Here is a 21350-nt window from a genome sequence, read left to right as displayed (position 1 = left end):
GACATTACAATTTTGTCTGAGGGAAAATAATTATTTCGTGTTCGATGGAACTTACTACTAGCGAGTTTAAGTTATGCCGATGGGCAACCCTCTATCGCCAACTATAGCGGACATAGTTTTAGATAAAATTATTGACGACAGCATTATTGAGCTAAGATCCAATGACATATGCTCGTATATCAAATACATAACCCAATATGTAGATGATATATTCGCCGTAGTTAAATTAAGGACGTGGAAGAGATTTTAAGAATATTCAATAGACAACAATTCAAAAACGGGTATACCAAAAAAATAATAGAAAGCTTACAAAAAGCAGCAGCAAACAAAATCAAATGTAAAAATGACAATACAAAAACAAAGGATGATAATTGAAAAATATACACAAGCGTCACATATATACCCAAACTTACGGGCAATAAAACACTAAGCAAAATTATTAAAACCAACTTCAAAACGACGTAGATAATATAAACTGTGCATATGTGACTGCAATTACATACACTCAATATCTGAGATTTGACGATGAACGTTCAACGTGTCTTAATGTTTTTAAATATGTTTAATTTATGTTGTGATAATTTTATTATTTAATGTTAATGTAAGTGTATTCGCTATTCTTATATTTTTCGTATTTATAAATATACAGACTCCCTGAGGAAGCCGCGAATATGCGTCGAAATCCGTAGGTTAAGAAGTAAACAGTTAATATAACCGGCCAAAATCAAATAATATAAGAAATTTAATTTTTAAATTTCACTTTGAAAATCCATATAAAGTGGTTTTTACATAAAAATCCGCACTTTTTCGCAGCTAGTTTATATCTGTTATTATTTGGGATAACTGATAGTAGACGCCATGTAAATACTTTTTAGGCTGGTTCTGGCTTAGTATTTAAAAACTTAGGTAAAGGTAAAAAATGTTACAAATAATCCTTTTATTATCAATACAAAAATTAATGAACTTAGATTAAAACAAATTTAAGAAAGAGCTCACTTTTAATAAAAGATGAATGTATCTTTCAACCAAAAACAAAATTTATGGAATATCGTTTGCCATTTATGAACTCTACGTCTCCGAAATTGAAAAATGTTCATCAAAAAAAAACATTTTTTTCATTTTGACTAAACTAAGATGAGTTTTAAATCAAATATCTTTTGAACCAAAGTACTTAGAACGAAACCGAAACCAGATTAAGAAAACTCAGGGTAATTTATATTAAGGTCATAATCACAATTAAAATATTTCACGGCCAAATTGAAAAATTTTGTTTGCATTTCCACACTCTTAGTACAGCTACATTTACATTTTTGTTTTTGTACTCCTGCTATTACTTTATATTTATTCGCCTTGGATGTTCCCTAGGTTCGGCCAAAAAAATTTATTTAGTATTTTTTGAAATTACTGCGAAAAAAATATTTTGCACTCAGGGTTGTACGTGGAGCTTTTTACTGTTAGTTTGTAAGCCGGTTCGGTCTAATGTAGATATCTAAAGAATGAATTCTTGTCTCTCTAGGCGTCTCATTTGTGTGTTTCTAGACTTTCGTATCTACTATTTAGACAATTATCTCGCTTTCTGGCTTTTGATAACAACAATTCATTTCCAAAAACAATTGCATTGCGGCTATGAAAATAGTAGAATCAACAGAAGTTGCGGAATTTTCCGGAGTATAAACTTCAGTGCTCTCTACTGACAACAATGTAGGAAAACAAACTAAAAATTGTTGATGCATTCGTTTTCCCCTCTCTTTTACTGCCTGTCAGCGCAAGTTTTGCGGTTGAAGTGTGTGGTTTTGCATCCTGTTTGTGTTTATTTGGCTTTGTTGCAAATTGTTATGGGCTTCTTTTTGGGGTTTGTTAGCAACCCATGATCAGAAGAATTGTTCATTTCGCCCACACAAAAGCAAAAAAAAAAAGAAAACAAAGGCAGACAAGTTTGCGTGTGCGCATTGCGTTGTTGTTTTCGCTACGCATGCAAGCATTCTATGTGCAGCCTTATAAATGTACATTAGGGTGGTCCACAAATGCATGTGAGAAAGTAGTGGTTAAATAAACAATTGGATATAGTTACTGGAAGCATCCTGAAGAGAATCAGAGTTTTTCTATCGAAAAATATCGATTTTCAAGAATTCCATACCCTTTCTACGAAAAGTTGTTGAAAATACATGGAAAACTTTGAGCGCTTTGAGCAACATCTAAACATTTTTTTTGATTGGAAAATAAAATTTTTTTTGGACCACCCTAACGCACATATATATATATGTACGTTTGCATGTACACTGCATGCGAGCACTCACTTAATGGAAACGTGCACTCATTCAACGCTCTTGTAAATGGCAGAGCCTAGAAAAAGGAAATGCACTTATACGCCTGACTTTTTGGGATGGTATCCTTTTTTTCAGAAATAATAAAATGCTTGACGTATCTAGAGGTTTTTTGTTTCAAATGCATTGCTGGTTTAGTGTGAGATGCAGCTTTTTTGTATTTCTCTTCACTTGTGTGTGTTAGCATAAAAGTCTTACAAAAAAAAAAACGAAATAATAATAACCTTTCTGCCGCATGTACGATTGTTTTCCTCAGTTGGCATCCTTCCGCAGGGGGGTAGGGGGGCTAGTTTCAAATAACTGCCACATAGTAAATGCGTATTTCAGTGCTGTGTGTATGCTTGTATATTGTCGAGATGTTTTTACGCCTTCACACACACCTCATGGGGAGCGTAGTTGCCTGTATGCTCCGGTCTAAACAATTTTCAAATTTTTATTTGGCCAATTTTCCGAGTTTTTGATGCCAGGTTGGTTAGTTAAAGCTTCGCGCTCCGGAAGTAGAAGCTTACATACATTGTTAGCCTGTTAGCGCTTAGAAAAGTTTAATTGTGTATTAAGTTGAGTTATGGCGCAGCTTCGTAGACTATTTTTTTAACTTTTTCAGTTTTAATTATTTATGTAAGTGTGTATATTAAATTGAATATTCCTTTTATGTGGGTTTTGTGGCTTACAACACTAGTTAGTTTGTGCTGTTTTCGTGCGTTGGGATAAATACGTGGTTTGCTGGTGGTTAAAAAAATATTTTTACTTTTAGAAATATTTGAATATTTTGTATGTAAAGAATTAGATTATTCACAAAAATAAATTGCTAAATTGAGCGACCATAACAATATTATGCTTTTGTGTGCGGACTATGCAGGGCCGGATCAACGGGGGTCTTGAATTGCTTTTATTGTTCGAGGGATATAAATTTGAGTGAAGGATGCACAGTTGCATGCAATAAATAATGCATTTTTTAAATTAAGCTGATCAAATTTTTTTTCGAATTTTGGACAGTGGAATCGTGTTGCTCGTCCCAAAACCTACAATATTAGTATAATAACAAAATACAAAAAATGTTTTTTTTTTTTTAATATATGCGTTAGATTTTGCAGGTTTTTTTCGAAGAACACTGTTTTTGCCCAATTTTTTAAGGTCAACGAGTGATTGTGGCTCAATAGCAATGTTTTTTCTTGAAAGGCAATTACATTAGCTTTCCAAGCCATATCAAAATATTGCTTGTGTCGAAAGCGTTACAATTAATTGGCATGAAGTGTTAAAAAAGCACACTGCGTGCCGTCAAGTTAGCTCGAATATCTTATTTTTCAGTCGAGAAAATTTGAAATTTGAAATTAATACGGTGCATTTTTAGAATTTCTCGAAGACTACGATGACATTTTTTATTTATTAAAATTTTCAAATTTAAATTTTTTACTCGCCAGTTAGATTTCATGAAATCGTCACACGGTTTTCAAAACTATGTAGATGGAAAAAACTTTTAATTGTACCGTCACACGATTTTTTAGGACCAAATGAATTTTGGGGAGTATGGGGTCTCCCGCGCAAAATTAATGCACCAAAATTTGTATGCTGGTCATTCTATACACATATTGCTCCTCGCAACCTTTTGCAATTGTTATGTTTGCATGAGATTCCAAAAAATTCCAGTTAAATCTGGTTATATTTTTTCTGTTTGGGATGAGTTAAAAATTTGTTAAACTTTTGCGGCCGCTGTGGTGTAGTGGTTAGCAGTGCGCGCTACCATTTCACCAAACATTTCTTTGAGTTTTTTTATATTTACCCAGATTTGCAGATTTAATCTACACTTGGCAGGTTTTCACTAAAAATCACTGGCAGCACTAGTGAAGAGTGCTTTACTCACGCTCTCGTTTACGGGGCGTATGAGTCAAAGAGTGTGCTTTATTTATTGGACGTTACGTATACGCATAGGATGCTTAAGTTGATTATGTACTTTCCTTATGCATAAAATAAACATACGTATTAATTTTAATTTGAATTTTTTTTTTAATTTTTGTTTTATTATTACTTCTTTGCAGTACAAAAAGAGGGCGGCACACAATTGAAATTGATCATCGAATTCCCCAACGATATCAAGGCGCTGATGAAACCAATGAGGTAATTAATTAATTATATAATTTTAAGAGTGTTCAGTGTTGAGGCTCTACGCTCATTACATGAATCGACCACATTAATATCAACAAGGTAGTTAAACGATTTACCACTCTCTCCAATGATAATAACCAAATTCACTTAACTTTGCGTGTATGAAACTTATGAATAGTTGAGCATGCAATGAAGTGGAAATTTATTGTGAATACTGATTACTACATTGCAATTGCGCAGATGTGTGATTTGCATATATACATATTTATTGGCGTAGTCCTTAATTGGTCACAACTGGCGCACGCACATTTATATGCAGCAGCTATTCACAGCACATTAATTGGGGCTGTTATTGCATATGGCAAGCAGAATAAACCTTTTTTAATCACAGCCCATAGCAATTTATTGCAACACCCGTTTGCCATGCATTCGACGCATTGAAGTAATAAAAGTCCAATTGCCTCTGAACAGATGGATGAAGCAAAAATAAGAATTGTGACATTTGATGGCTGATATCTTGATTGGCAACGTTTCAGGTGCGTTCAGTGGCTAACGAAAGGAACTCAAAGAAATATTCATGTGACTATGTGTGGTATACATATGTGCGTTAGGGTGGTAAAAAAAATAATAAAGTCGGAATTGTATGCTCTCATCGCCTAGGATTACTTTATATTGAAAAAATATGCCCCTTTTTTTTACTTTGAAATCAAAAAAATGTTAATAGGATGCTCAAAGCGCTCAAAGTTTTCCATGTATATTATATTGGATCGGTAAGCTCTGGTTTTCTTCAGAAGACTTTTTAGTTTTTAATACTTAAGATTTTTTATTGGTCCGCACTCCATTTTCTGGGGCTTTCGGTGGACCTATAAAATATAGTTACTATGAAAAAAAGGCTAAATAAACAATTGGGATTATTATTGGGAATCGCCCGCAGAGAAACATAGTTTTCCGGTCGGAAAATATTGATTTTCAAGAATTTAATATCATTTCTATGAAAAGTTTGTTTTCGCACATAAAATACTTACTTGGCAAATTTTGAGCACTTTCAGCGACATATAAATATTTTTTTATTTCAAATAAAAAATTGGGATATACTTTTTGCGGTATAGATCAATCCTAGGAGGTGATAGTTGAAAAAATCCGACTTTACTTTTTCACATGAATTTTTGAACCATCCTAACGTATACTCATACATGGAAAAATGTAAGGAATTTCCGTTAAAAGGAATTTCCATTACTAGAGCGCACAATTTCTGGCGTATGCCGACGAACCTATAATTGGTAAAAAAAAACGCTGCGTCTATTCGGTCAAATTAGATAGAGAAGCGAAGCGTATGATACGTGTAGCTATAATTTTGAAAAAATACTTTACTTCATTTATTAAGGAACCAGCATTAACTATCTCCTCCTCTTCATCATTTTTGCAACTTCTGCAGCATTTATAATAAGGCACTTTGAGCCGTTATGCGTATTTTCCGATGAGGAAGTGGCTTGTTAGAGCACCAATTATCTGAGACGTATCTTCCCTCTTTAGATACTATATACTTCGAGACCTTTTTCAATCCCACTTGAGCCAAGCTTGCCTTGAAATGCGACAGGTCCCATCCATCTCTCGCTCTCGCGAGTATATAAAAAAAATCGCTTTTAAGAGAGTTTGTATGTGGAAAAGGGTACACCAATGCTTTCTTTGCCCGGAATAATCCTCCTCCCTATACCCCCTATATCCCCATGAAGTTCCTATCCGGAACCAGAGTTTCAACACAACAGTCCGTATAACCCGGATGAAAACTATATCTTTCTGCATAAAATCGCTCGGAGTTTGCTGGAACTCACCTTGTTGCTTCCCCATTTCGTCTCTCGCAAGAGAGAGGTTACGGCTAAGTTCCAAAGGAGTGGCTAGAGCACGCCATCCTGTCGTGCGCCCCTGGCCACATATCTTGAAGCCGAGTTTACGCCGTAGAATCGTTCACTTCCAATCCCCCCTAAGGCCATTTTATGACCTCTGAGTTTATGCTGTTAATAGGTCCCCCAATGTCTAGAAAGGCTACAAGACAATAGTCCTTGTAACTGAAGGACTTTTCAATAAAACCAAACAGGCTGTGCAACGCGGTCTCCATGGAATTGCCCTTCACATGGGCATCTAGATGTTGAAAAATTTACTAATTATAATTTCTAGGGGTTTAAGTACAAAGGAAGAAAGACTAATGGGTCTGCGATCATTTGGATTTGTATGTGAAGCCTTACCGGCTTTAGGAATAAGGATAACGTAGACAAATCTCCACGACGTCGGTATATAATTTAGCTTAAAACAGGCTACGAAAATGTTCATTGGAAAATGTAGAGAGTTTCCAAGCGCCGCAGTCAGTTCCGCGGGTAGCTTTGTATCGCTCAAACAATCCTTTCCCTTGTGACAGCCACGTTCACTAGCCCGCCCGAAGTAGGGTGTAGAGAGCTGCTGTCTGCGAACTCCCTGGGAAATATGTGCCCAGGAGCAGTTGTACTGTTTCGGGTTTGAAGATCTCGACCGAATCTTTCTTAATCCGCCAGTCTCGGAAGTAGCCGCGACACCACTACATAAGTCTCTCCAGGAGCTTTCATACATTTTCTTACCTTTATATTTTCAGATTTCCGCGCGAACAACAAACGTTGCCAAATCATTTCTATTTTACGGATTATGAAAGACATAATGCCGAAATTGCTGCGTTTCATTTAGACCGGTAAGTCAAAAAAGAAAAAAAAATATTAGCTATCTTTATTTTACTCGTATTTACCATATAATCATCATCAGTGTATTAAGTATGCATTTTTGCATTTTTGTACATATAAATATTTATTCAATAGGTACTAAATATAAGAGTATGCACAATAATAAGAAAATATTAAACTGGTGTCCATCTTAATACTCGTATAAATGTCCGCACAAGCATACAGGAATATCGTAATAACAGGAAAGCGATATCCTCTCCTTAATTTGCATTTATTGCGCATTTTATCCTCATTCGTACATTCATTTGAATTTCATATTTTCACTTTTTTAACCATTTTTCTTACTTTGCCTTCTTTTCTGCTGCTTTGTGTATTTTAATCTTTTATTTAATTTCGTGGGTAATTAAAATCAGCCTTAAAGAATAATGTCAAAAAATTTCCTTCCACACGGTTCCCTCTTAGGAGCTGGTTTGGGTGGCATGCGTAATCGAATTTACTTTATTCAGGTTGCCAGCAGTTTAATGCCGTATTTTCGAGTTAAAATATGTAGGTTAATAAATTGAGAGATGCCTGAGAAAACTTATCTCGAGAGCTGTGCTTATGTAGAAGTAAAATTTTAGATAAATTGTGAAAGGTTAGATATATGTACATATACATAACTGCATAAAAATCTACTTTTTTGTGATTAGGGCCCTAACAGGACTGAATACGGTTCGCAATCCATGGTCACCCTAAGCATGTACGACTTGTTTGGGTCATGAGGATAGTACAGAACGTTTTCCTGCCGCTATACGGCCTTCGCCAGACACAGATGGTTCTATTTTGGGTCAGATGCATTGGGAATGGACGAGCTACTTTCCCTTTCCCTCGATAAACTGCTAAGATTTATTCAGCATTCTGGTAATACTTAAAAGGCGAAATAAATTCCCACCACACCTATATATCTTTATGCTATAAATCCTCTCTCTAGAACTTAAATACTATAGGGAATAATACCTGAGTGCTTGGAAAATTAGTTTTTTGTGCGTTTTCGAATACTCACAATTGCATACGGTTCCTCTTAAGGCACACACATATTATAGAATTTTTAGTTCTGTGTATCAGTAAGAAGGTCTGATTTTATCTGACCGTCAGGCAGCTTTAAACTCACACATAGACAAGGAAAAATCCTGAAATGACTGTCACAGATATTTCAACGAGGTGGACCAGTATTATAGACATAAATTCCCATGGACAGCGGAAGATTAATGGTAGTTTAAAAGTTAACAAATTATGAGAAATGGTATGACTACTTCTCGGAAAATAAGACGAAAGATATTTCAATGGTCACCTTTAAGGAATTGGTTAAAAATTAAACCACTCGGGTAGCAAAAGAACGCTTAAGCACTATTTGAAACGTTCATAGTTACTTGACATCATAAAAAGAAACGTACATTAATGCTCTATATGCTTAAATAAAACAATTTACTTCTTTATCAGCACTCTCTTGAGTTATTATTAAGCATTGTTGGTCTTGTCCCACCCGTGACAAAAAAAGGTAAAAGTTGTTTCATTTAATTACAGAAGTTGAAGTTGTGTTTCGGGTTTGTTACATAATGTTAGAGAGATCGTGTTGATTTTTAGTATTTTTTTTTTGGCTGACGGTGCTAGGCTTTTTCTTCTAACTATATAAAATGCATTATACTAAAACGTGAGTGAATTGAACCCCTACTTGGCTTCTTATATTTTTTAATAACTAATATTTAATATAGACCACACTAAAAACTCCTTTTCATATAAAAATTCGTACGTGACCCACCCGGGACAAATGATATCACACCCGTGACAGTGGAATTTCGATTTTTTTTTTAATAAAAAAAACCATCCTCTTTGTTGTAGTTTGTACTTGTTTGCATTTGTGGTTCTTTGTGTTATTATAAGACATCAAGTTCACACAGAAAAGTGAAATAAATTCGCAGAATTTTCATAAAATATATCTGCTCCTAAAAGCAAGTTCTATTTTTTTGTCCCACCCGTGACAGAAGAAAATTAACTCAGATTTTTTCCATATAAAAGTAAGTTGGCATTTTTCTCGTATTTTGTAATAACTCATATAGTAGTCAATTAGGTGTAGCTTTATCAAAATGTAGAATTGTTCAGTACTTTATACTTACTTTAATCGCAAATTTACCCGGATTCGGAAAACTATCCACCCAAGGCTTTGCAGAAATCTTCTTCTACTTCTTATTTGGCATTGCAACTACCTAAGTAAGTTTGGTTGAGTTCAACTAAGGATGCCACAGTCAGTGGAGGGCTCCGTCTTCCTCTGCTACTACTAGCTGGTCAATTTTTGTTTTTGTTGGACGACCACTTATGCATGGTATGTCACTTATATGCTGAGGGTACATAGGAAAATGTTCTCTCGCTCTGCTCAGCAATCCCTACATTACAACTTACCTGCCTTGTTCGGTAGCCTTTTTGAGAGTTATTTATTGCCAAAAAACCGGCAAAGGTTAAAGCCTATGTCTCTTTTTGGGCTTTATGAAAGGAATTAAATATGTGCTGCTGGCAAACGAGCCTTATCTCATCTGTATAAGAAAGCAACAAGAATTGCTCCAAACATTTCAAAACATGTTTTAGTTATTACTGTAGGCGCTCGAACGCTACGGTGTTGTTCTTAATAATATTTTTACTGCCGCCAGAAAGTATTAAATTCTATTTGAACGACCTCCCAAGTGTCCTTCCACTCCCATTGACATCAACGCTCATTGTAGGTATCTTTATTGTGTCTAACTATTGTGTCAACATGAATTACGTTGTAAATACATACAAGCATACACACTAGTGGAAATTGAATGTACACATGTATGTATGTATGTATGTGGGTGCTGTCAGCAGACTGTCTCCTGTTTGTTTTCTTATTTTATTTGCTACTGCTACCAACAATGTCAAATAACATTGCTAGCACACCTATGGTATGTGAGTTTGAGTTGTCGACCATGGGGCAGCAACAACAAAATTAAAGAATGTTTATTCTTCTTGCTCCTACGAAACTCAACATAGAATGTGTAAAACTACTTTATGCTTTCATGCCTCATACAGCGTTATTGCCTGGTGCAGTTTGGTATTTTCTTTTCGCTGCATTTTCTTGTGAAATATTAGTTGGATTTCTATGTAGACATAGCAAGATTCAGTAAAATAAGCGTTTCAACCGCTCGGAAACATTTAATTCATTTCGTTTTCTACATGCTTTTTTTTTAGAGAAAACATTCTGGAAACATTTATTTCTCCTTTTTTCTCATCTAACCAGCAAGCGTTCCCCGTGCAACGAATTAGGGCTCGATTGTTGTAAAAAAAAGCAAGTTATTTTCTGTGTTTTTAGTTTTTATGCGTTCATTCAACCATCCATTTGTCATTACATGCACTTACTCGTATTCATACAACAAATTTTTTATTGCCACTACATCGCCGGTTAATGGGTTTCTTGTGCAATGCTTATTTAGACATAAACACATATTTATATTATTCTCATATGTACTCGTACTTCTGTATACATATGTATATATTTTTGGTTTTGTACTAAGTTTCCATTTGTATATGTATTTTTTTTTGTTTTTCTGCTTGCAGCATTTTGGGTTTTCGCCGCGCTATGCCCGTCACCGGTCGCATACTAAATATTACAACAGAAATTTATCAAGTCGCCGACGACAATTTATTAAGAACCTTCTTTGTTTCACCATCATCGAATTTGTGCTTCCACGGCAAGTGTTCCTATTACTGTGACACCAGCCATGCCGTCTGCGGTAACCCGGATATGTTGGAGGGCTCATTTGCTGCTTTCCTGCCAAGTTACGAACAAACAGGGCGAAAGGTGAGTTTGCGTGCTTGCGTGTGTGTGTGTGTGTTTGTGTGTGAGAGTTTGTTTGTATTACTGAGTGAGCGTAGAATTCGCTCAAAACAAATTCTAGAATTAAATAAACGCCTGCAGGTGATGTACTAATGTGTTGTGTTGCATAAGATTTCGTGAGTATTTTATTTTCTTAATTACATACTATGTACTCCAAACGATCTCATTCTTTATGAAATATATTTGTTGTTATTTTATGCCATAAAATATGCCCTTGCCAGTTAAGGGTGATGAGGACAGTGTGAAATATGGAATCGAAAGCTTTTCTTCAACCCTGTTTCCTTATAATTTAACTTGAAAATGTAATATAATATGACACCAGAAGAAGGTCTCTCACTATTGAATGCTGTAAACAGTATCTATCCTACCTTATAGGCCCACTACTTGATTCTAGTACATAGAATAGGTCGTTAATACGACCAAAGGATACAGCATCCCCGGCTTGGTAATATAAATTTCGTCATTTTCCAATAAACACATTTTCGTCCATTGTATAATTTTATATATCCATTTTATAATTTTATATATATATATATATATTTTATATTTTATATATTTATTTGGGGGCTGAAAAAGCTCTTCCGACAAATAGTTTCAACCAAAAGTTACGTATTTTTAACCGACTTCCAAAAAACGAGGAGGTTATCAGTTCGTCGGAATTTTTTTTTTGTTTTTGTTTTTTTTTATGTATGTTACCGCATAACTTTGGACCAGGTCAACCGATTTCGATAATTCTGTTTGCATCGGAAAGGTAGGGTCTCAGAGGTGGTCCCATACGAATCTGGTTTAGATCCGATCATTGGATCATGAAATATATAGAGATATATATATTTTTTTTAAGTCGGTTTTTTTTTTGCTATAAATTACTTGTTAACTTCAGATTTCGAATCAATAGTAAAAACATATCGAAACCGGAAGTCGGTAATACCACCAAAAGATTGAGCATCTCCGATTTGGTAGGTCATATTTTTGCGTTTTTCAATAAAAACACATTCTCCTCCTAAATCGTCGGTACTGCAAAACGGTTTATTCCGGCAGGTTCTGCAATTCACTTCCGAGTGAATTTGACTCAAGTTCGCTTTGAATTCACATTTGCAGGGGTTGAAATTCACACGGAAGTGAATTTTGAAACCTGTCGGATTGTTATTATTATTATTTTTTTATTATTATTAATATTATTATTATTATATTTTAAAAAATTTAACATTTAATCAAAATTTATTTTGCCCTCCTTCCCTGCGTACATTTGAAAGCAAGAATAGCTTATCGTGCTCGCGAGTATATAGTTCGAATCGCAGCTGGCGCAAATATTTATTTTTATTTTTTAAAAGTGACTAGTCGCATTTTATACCTGTTCTGGTATAAAGGTGAATAATTAGTCTCTTCATATGGCATGCTCGAACAAAAGCCCACAGTTTATTCCATATAAAGAGATCAAAAGTGGTCGTAGTCGCATGTTTCTGTGCGAATGATCCGGGAGTCATCCCGAATGAGTCCCATTTTTTTGCAAGGTTTAGTACTGTATATGCAGTAGGGTGGTCTAAAAATACATGTGAAAAGGCAAAGTTGGAATTTTTGTGCTCTCACCCCCTAGTATTCTTCTATACCGAAAAAAGTATATCAAGAAAAAGTATATTTTTATTTTGAAATCAAAAAAAATTTATCACAAAGTTTTCCATGTATTTTATATTACAAAAAAAAAACTTCGTACAAATGGTATAGAATTCTTAAAAATCAATCAAAAAACCCCCAAAAACCCCGAAAATGCATTGAGAAGACCAATAAAAAATTTTTAGTATCAAAAAATGGTTACATAAACAATTGGGTATTACTATTAAAAGTCTCCTGAAGAGAACCTGGGTTTTCCGATCAACAAATATTGATTTTCAAGAATTCTATACCATTTCTGCGAATAGCTGTTCCCCCATATAAAATACATGGAAAACTTTGAGCGCTTTGAGCGACCTCTAAACATTTTTTGATTTCAAAGTAAAAAAATAGGGGTATGCTTTTTTCGATATATAACAATCTTAGTCGGTGAGAGCATTAAAATTCCGACTTAACTCTTTCTGGAGCTCCCTAATATGCATACATGTACATATCCAAAGAAAGTAATCAAGAAAGGAATTAGCGGTGTAGGATTTTGTAAGTTGTGTAACTCACCTATGTATGTAGGTCTTATAAGCAAGCGTACAATTATTTATCTACCGAAATGATTAATGAGGTTTGTTATGCCACAAAATTTATCCAGAATATAGAATTACTTTGCTTTCCCTTTTGTTGTTATTTTTGTTTCTTTTTCTTATAATAGGGCGAATCGCATGAAATTTTCTAATAAAATTAAATTATAAGCCTGAGTACAGGTGTTGTTAAATGTATGCAAATGCACATTGTGATAAAGCTATTCATAGGTAATGGGCGCGTGCTTCTATAGCTCAGTAAGAAATGTATGTAATGAAATGAACTAAGATTAATCTTTGGATTACCCAATTTTTTACTGGGAAGCAAATAAGTATACACACATATAAATAAAAAAATGAAAAACAGATATTTGGCGCTCACATTTTAGCTTAGTGTGTGGAAGAGCTTCACCTTCAATTTGTAGTGTACATCTTGACGTTATAACAAAAATGGAGGGACCTAAAATTTTACGCCGCCTCTGAATAGCAAATGAGGTAGGTTTTTCCTTGCTTTTCGAGAGTTAATAGCGTAGACAGACAGCAACACTAATCCGGATTAACGGCACAGGTGATCAAATCAAATTGTACCATAACAGACGGCAGTACCGCGGTTTGAACATTTATAGGGCTGCCACTTGTTTAAAAATTAAATTAAATAAATTTTTTAAAATAAGGGTATCAATCGAAAGGCCATGCCAATTGAGTACTGTGCATGCTCAGATTCCTTAAATTAAAAAGAAATATAATAATAAATTGGCATATACTAGATTTGACCCAAATAGGACAAGGGATTAAAAATGGATAAATTAGGAATTTAGATAATCTGATGTGTCATCTGCTAATGGCATGTAATCAATGTATTCTTACAGTTTCGAGCGTTTTCATTGATCCTAGAAAATTATATTGACTTCAAAAGGAAATAACTCATTACATTAATTCCTATGTGAAAGCTAAAAGCTCGACGTGGGACCTCTTACAATTGTCCTAGAGAGGGGAGATTCATGGAGGATCATTACTATACCAAATGCAAAAATTTTTGTATTATTCTGATCACATTGCAGGATTTTTATTTATTTTTTTTTTACGGGTCTAATGTATAGTCATGTGAAAAATAATAGTGCCACGACATTTTGACCATTTGGTAACTGACAATTGCGCCAAAAAAGATATTTTCTCACTGAGAGCTCCTGGCTTCATACATTTATACTAAAATATCGATAATTAGATATAAGAAGAAGAGTTAATTAGGGATAAAAGAGCGAACCGTTTTGAAATAAGACAAGTTTTGATCTCGCCTATAAAATTTGGGCAACCTCACATACAAGGTTTTGCATTTTATTGATACGTGGTTTTGTACTTTACACGACGTTATTGTTTTTTATGAAAATACAGCTCATCATATAACAGAACCTATATAAGCCCAAATTTCAACTATATAGAAAAATTAGAAAAATTCAACAAATTTCTAAATCAATAACACCCTTTTTATTAAAAGTTTTTAGAAAAATTTTATAGCCCGTTAAATTTTTGGCAAAGTGTAAGTTTCATGTGGCTAAGAATTCGTTTTGATTTTTGATAATTCTTTTTTTTTTTACGGTGGTGTTATTGTTTTCTTCCATACAGAAAAGAAAACGCTACACGGATGTAGCCTTTTTTCAATCCAGAGCATAAACTATCTGTGAGCAAAATTTTATTTTCACACAGTTGGCAATAATTTCGAAATCAAGCTTTCTTAAACTTTTTTTGGGTTGACACCTGCATTGTAATATTTGATTGAACTTATTAATTAATTTAAAATTTTCAACTACTGGCAACTCCTTTAAACAATTGTCGCATAATTGTGCGGCGAACATCCAAGCCCACAAACTCACAAACATATAAATTTTCACATTTATAATATAATAAGATATACATATCATACAGCCTTGCATCATAAGAAAAACATTTCTTGAAATAAGTATGCAGATATGGCCTCCAATTCTTTTATGCTGTGTAAAAATTTCATAGCTGCATCGATTTACAATAGTTTACTAGAAGAAAACTAGTCTGTAGACATTAAAGCCGTTTTTCTCGAGTTTTTGATTTTTTTTTTGGATTGTTGTACTCTTGCAGCAAAGGTACGACATGTAAATATGTACATTCAAAACCAAACAAATGTAATTACGAGTGCAAAAGGGAAAACTGCAGTCACATTCCGGTAAAAATAAAAGCAAAGCGCGTTTGTAAACAAAACTACATTGTGTTCAAAACAATAATAATAGTAATCCTCAAAGGACCGCATCCGCCGGCGCTGTCCTTACAGTGCTACTCCTTTTGCTGTTTCCGCTGACGCTGCGCGCTGTCGTCACTGCCGCTTGCTTTACGAGCATTTCCTGTGCCTTCCAGCGATATGCGCTTCTGCTGCTGCTCCTGAAAAGCAATGAAAATAACAAAGCATTATAGTTGAAAAGTTTTGACTTAATCCTAACCTTACATAAAATGTGTTTACGTTTAACAAAGGTATTTCTGTCTTTTCATTTTTGTTTTTGTAAAATTATGTGAAATAAATATTTTAAGATGACAAAATAATAAAAAAATGACAAAACACTATGCTAAGCAATAGAATTAAAATAATATTATTGTAGTAAATGTATTAAGGAAGCATCGTAACACAAAGCGTTGAAAAAAACGAGCTTATGTATTGTAAAAAAAACACTTTTGTTGTAGTTTTGCAGAGCATAATAACTTGTTCATTTCAGCTACTTTTCTCTTTCCCCTTTCATTTTAGCTATTTATTTGCCCTCCGCACAATTAATCTGCCGTTCGTTTTGCTTACTGGTATTTATTTTTGTTTTTCTTTCTCCCTTCGGCTTTTCTAAAAGCCAAAGCTTTTAACTTAAGGTTCTTAGCGGCGTGAAAGCTCAAGCGAATGGTCAAAGGCAAATCGCCAAAATGCATTCAGGTTGGCACTTAAGTATTTTTTTGCTTTTATTTTTCCGTTCGACTTTATTTTCTGCAATGTTTTTCTTTTTTGCTCTTGTTTTCTTTTCATTTCATTCTGTTAAAGTGGCATGTAATTGAATTAAAATATTTACCTAAAGTTTTACGACAAGCGCTGTTGAATTTAAACCAAAAACCAACAATTGGAATAATTAAGCAATCATTTTTAGTTGAAGGAAAAACTTCTTTTCATTTAGGCGCAATCGAGTATATCTTATCTAGCCAAGGCAAGGGAATTCAAATACATATACATAATTTATTTAATATGCTCACTAATTATAAAATTGTTGAAATTTTCAGATTTATTTACAATGTAGGTACTCACAAAACATATCAATTCTTTAAATAGTACAAACATTGTCCTTTCCAAATCCATATAAAAACTTACAGTTGGGTAAAAAAAATAACCTATGTAACTAAAAGTGGTTTAAGAATAAGTCGAGAATTTGAGGGAGCTACAAACATTTCAAAAGCAGTTTCGTTCATTACTCGACCAGCCCTACGACCAATGTTGCCACACATGGGCTTTTCCTACGAAAACTGGTAGGTTTTTATCCATTTGGTAGGTTGATAGGCTAGATTGAATTTTGGTAGGTTCTGCGACAATATTAGTTATTAGCAAAAAAATTTCAAATATGTACACTGCCGGAACAAAGTATTGGCACAGCAATTTTTTCACAATATATGCAACAATTTTCATTCTAATATTTTTACACTAATTTTGTATAAAAATATGGTCCATTCTACAACAAAAAACATAAAAGTATAATTCCTAAATTTTGTGAAAAACTCGCGAAAATTCAGCAAGTTCTCATTAAAAGTTTCACCTTTTTAATTAGATTTTTTAGAAATTTTTTGAGTATGCAGATTTGTAGCCCAATCAATTTTATTATAATAAAGTGCAAGTTTTAAGTAGCTAGGAATTACCGTTGATCTGTGGAACTTTTTTTTTCACGCAGTATCTTCCATATAAAAATTTTTTTTCGAAAATACTTTATATGGAAAAAATACAAAACTCCTTCAAAAAAAAAAAAACTCTGCACTTAAACAGTTTTAGCAACTTTTTTTAGACGAGCATTGCACCGGTGCATTCGTGTAACGGTGTCCGCAAGCATTTACATATACCTGATATCCAAGTACAAACGTATAAGTACCCTTATTATAGCCAGTGAAGATCCATATATCGACAACTGCGTGGAAGATCGACTTATCTCGGCAGCCATATTTTTTTCACCTGCCTGCCGCTGTGGTGTAGTGGTAAGCAGTGCGCGCTTCCACTCCGCAGCGCCTGGGTTCAAGCCCTGGTAAAAGCAGTATCGCAAAAAATTTAGAAAAAAGGTTTTTTCTTAACAGCGGTCGCCCCTCGGCAGGTAATGGCAAACCTTCGAGTGTATTTCTGCCATGAAAAACAGCTTCTCATTAAAAAACAATCCACGTTCGGAGTCGGTGTAAAACTGAAGGTTAACCTCCTCCTATTTGTGTGACAACATCAAGGCGCACGCCTTCTATTATTATTATTACGGAAGGTTAATCGTTATTTAAATATTAAAAATTTGCTATCAAAATAATAATAAATTTCTGGGTTTTATTCTATTGTTTAGAAAAAATATATCGCACGTTTAATAATATAGAGATATAACTCAAAATATATGCTTTTGGAGATTTCATTACGCAATTTATAAACTTGATAAGTAGAATCTGTTCAGTCTAACAGATATCCAAACTTTCCAAATATGGCGAAGATATGTGTCTTTCCATCTATCTTTCTGTATACCAACCGTATGAATTGATAAAACTTGGATTGCCTTTTCACACAAAAATGAAATTTTGAAATTCTTCGTTATATTTTTAAACGCGCGATATATTTATACCCGAGCGCACTTGTGTACAGGGGTATTTTAACTTTGTTCACATAACGGTTGTTTGTTACTGGAAAAACGAATCGAGATTAGGGATGAAACCCTGCAGGGAAAGCTACTAGTTGTGAACTAGAATTCTACCGGTTTGCGTTTCAGCCGAACTATTTCACGTTCTATCCTTTTTCAATGTTACCGACTGGTATTTTTAACATTGCGATGTCCTACGAGATGTCAATTGTCAGGCTATGCATTAGCATCTACTAGTAGAAATACTAGTAGCATCATACCAGTTGATGAGATAGTCTGCCAATTCATCCCCTATGAAAAGCATTAGTATGCCTTTTTGCTCGCGGCGCTCCCACAGTCGCAATGGCCGACAGAGCAAAGCACTTGCGTGGTATTCCTGAGGTACCAGGTTCAAGCCGGGCGCAGGGACATTTTTTTATTTTATTTTTTTTTTATAATATTTCTTTTATTTATATTTTTTATTTAGGGTGTTTGTTGTTGTAATTCTTAAATGTAATTAAAAAAAAAAAAATATTTGTTTAATCTATTTTTTTATGGCACAAGTATTTCTTCCCATATATTTGGTTTTTTTTTTTGTAATGCAACTAGATTTTTAAGTTTGTTATTTATATTTAAATTGAAATAATTATTTCTACTTACATTGATCTAACTTTAAAAATCTTAACCACCTCCAAGCGGCCTCGAATCTGCGATCCCAGAACCAGAACCAGTAGTCTTCACGTGACGCCACAGCCGACATTTGTAAGAAAAGCAATTAATTGCGTTTTATTTTAGGCTTTGGCAATTCAAAGGCAGATGTCGCTGAACGCTTGAGTTCTTCGAAAATGTCGAACTGGTAGGCACATACTAGTTTATGAACTAGTATTTTTTCGAACTGGTTTGGGTTTTCACTGCAGGGCACACCATGCATGTATCGATACTTTTACTTGGAAGTAGTATCGAAACAAAGTATCGATACCTGAAAAATATCGGATCTAAAGTATCGATACCTACTCATATCGATATTTTTGGTTATGAACTAAATAAATAAGTAAAATTTTTTTATTTTATGTCTTAAGTTAACCATTATCTGAGAATCGTAAACACCAAATTAGATGTTTAATGATGAATGGTATTTGACACAGACAATTCATTGGAAAAAATTGCAAGAAAGTGAATCTCGTTTAAGAAAAAAATTTGCTCATAAAATATTTATGACAAAAAGTCTTATTTTGTTGTACTTCTGACGAATGTAGATTTTTGAAAATTATGAGACAAAGATTTAAATAAGATGGTTTTAAAAATGTCTCCTTATTACTTCATCATGAAGAGTTCAGAAACTAAATGATACGGATGAAATTTAACTAAGATAAATTCTTAAAAGCATTTAAAATATGAAGATTTTCTAGTATCTAGATACATACCGCGAACTGGAATAATTTGTTTACTTGACATCTACTTTTCTCTTGGAATATTTAAGTTTTCCAAGATTTTTTTTTAATCAACTCTCTGTACCCTACTCTTTTCCTTCTTCGATTATATTCTTTAATAACAGAGCTAGACTCCCACTACCTTTTGTATTTCCCGCTAGTCTTTTCGGCGTATATATTTCCTTGCATTTGGAGTGTGTATTTTTTGCAATATATCGACTTTGTCGCATTTGTTGGTTGCCAATTAAACGTCCATAAAGAACAAGGCGCTTCGTATTCGGAATAATAACAGAGGAAAAATTGCCGAAGCCAAATTTGCCTTAGTATCGGGTTTCGATACGAGTATTTGTTTTTCGATACCTACTCAGTACTTGGTTCAAAAGTATCGATGTCAAAATTACTTGGTATTGATCGAAAAGTATCGAGTATGTACCTGTATTTACTCGTATCGTTTCATCCCTAATCGAGATAGATATAGACAAATGTATATATGAATGATCAGAATGAAAAAATAAATCGACTAAGCGGTGACTGTCTGTCCGTCCGTCTGTCTGTGCACACGATCCGTCCATCTGTACACACGATAACTCGAGTAAAAATTGCGATATCTTAACGAAACTTAGTATGTGGTGCCTATTTTCAGCGTAGGACGGATGGTATTGAAAATGGGCAAAATCGGACAACAACGACCTGTACTTCCCATATAACGGCAGTTTACAGAAATACATAAACTGCGATAAATCAGTAACTAATGCACTTCGGTAGCCGCTCTACCAGTTTCTAGCAAATTTGGCACAGTGTTTGGTGCTACATAGCAAGTGGATGAAAAGTGGTTGAAAAGGTATAAAATTGGACAATAACCAGGCCCACATTCCATATTACGGTAATTTTGAGAAATACAAAATCTGCGATACATCAGTAACTACAGAAACTAATTTACTCAAAAATGATGTTTACAACAACCCTTTAGCAAGAATATCGATTACAACAAATTTCTGTAAAATGGGCATGACACTCGACCACTTATGACGACAAACGTGTATCTCGGTAACCGTTCAATTAATTTGGACCGATCTCGATATAATTACTGTTCTTTACACAAAAATTTAAGATGCTGAAAATGTTTGAAATCGGGCTAAAATTACGCCCATTTTTCATATATTGGTTGATTTCAGAAATTTTGGGACGATTTACTCAATGTTGATACACGCAACAATTTCTTAAAACGAAATAAAATTAATATGAAGTTTTCGAAAATAGGCATGGTACCGCCCATTTAAGTTTACCTTATTAACTGAACAACTGTCGAAGATGTTGCAAATAGCGATAAAACTATGTAATAGTAGCTTTAACAAAGCTGAAACAATTTAGTATTTAATACGCGCGCTGGGTATATAATCTTCGGCTTCGCCCGAAATTAGATTTCTATACTAATTTTTTGATTTTTTTTCATTTTCGTCAGCGCATCTGTTTCTAACTATTTATTTTGCAGTTAGACACAACTCACAGCATTTCGCATCCTTGTCTTCACCCTTTTCTACATTGCTAGCGTTTAAATTGCAAAGGTGATTTACAATGCGCCAGTCAGCAAAGTTATTTAACAAAACTCAGCCCGCAGTAGCCAAATAAGTTTTGCGCAGCATTTTGACCAACTTTAGCGACTACTGTTTCCGCGCTAGCCAAGGAAAACAGGAGCTACGTAGAGTTGCTTCGAAAGACCTAACTTGTAGTATATACTATAGATTAGGGTGGTCCAAAAATGCAAGTGAAAAAGTAAAGTCGGAATTTTAATGCCGCCAACCCCTAGGACTGCTTTATACCGAAAAAATACCCCTCATTTTAATTTTGAAATCAAAAAATATTTCGAGGTCGCACACA

General features: G+C 34.2%; 1 protein-coding gene across 1 annotated transcript in view; it reads left to right on the top strand.

Annotated features, from left to right (window-relative positions):
* Positions 1-21350, top strand: part of LOC118738274 (extracellular serine/threonine protein CG31145) — a 92544-nt gene that overhangs the window by 53657 nt on the left and 17537 nt on the right. Inside the window, exons 6-8 of the mRNA XM_036469200.1 lie at positions 4361-4439; positions 7051-7143; positions 10739-10982. Coding sequence (XP_036325093.1) covers positions 4361-4439; positions 7051-7143; positions 10739-10982 — 416 coding nt within the window. The remainder of the gene's footprint in view (positions 1-4360; positions 4440-7050; positions 7144-10738; positions 10983-21350) is intronic.

This window comes from Rhagoletis pomonella, unplaced genomic scaffold, assembly GCF_013731165.1.
Source record: "Rhagoletis pomonella isolate Grant_MI unplaced genomic scaffold, Rhpom_1.0 Rhpom_scaffold_00004, whole genome shotgun sequence".
In the NCBI taxonomy this organism is placed as follows: domain Eukaryota; kingdom Metazoa; phylum Arthropoda; class Insecta; order Diptera; family Tephritidae; genus Rhagoletis; species Rhagoletis pomonella.
This window is presented reverse-complemented; position numbering and strand designations above follow the sequence as displayed.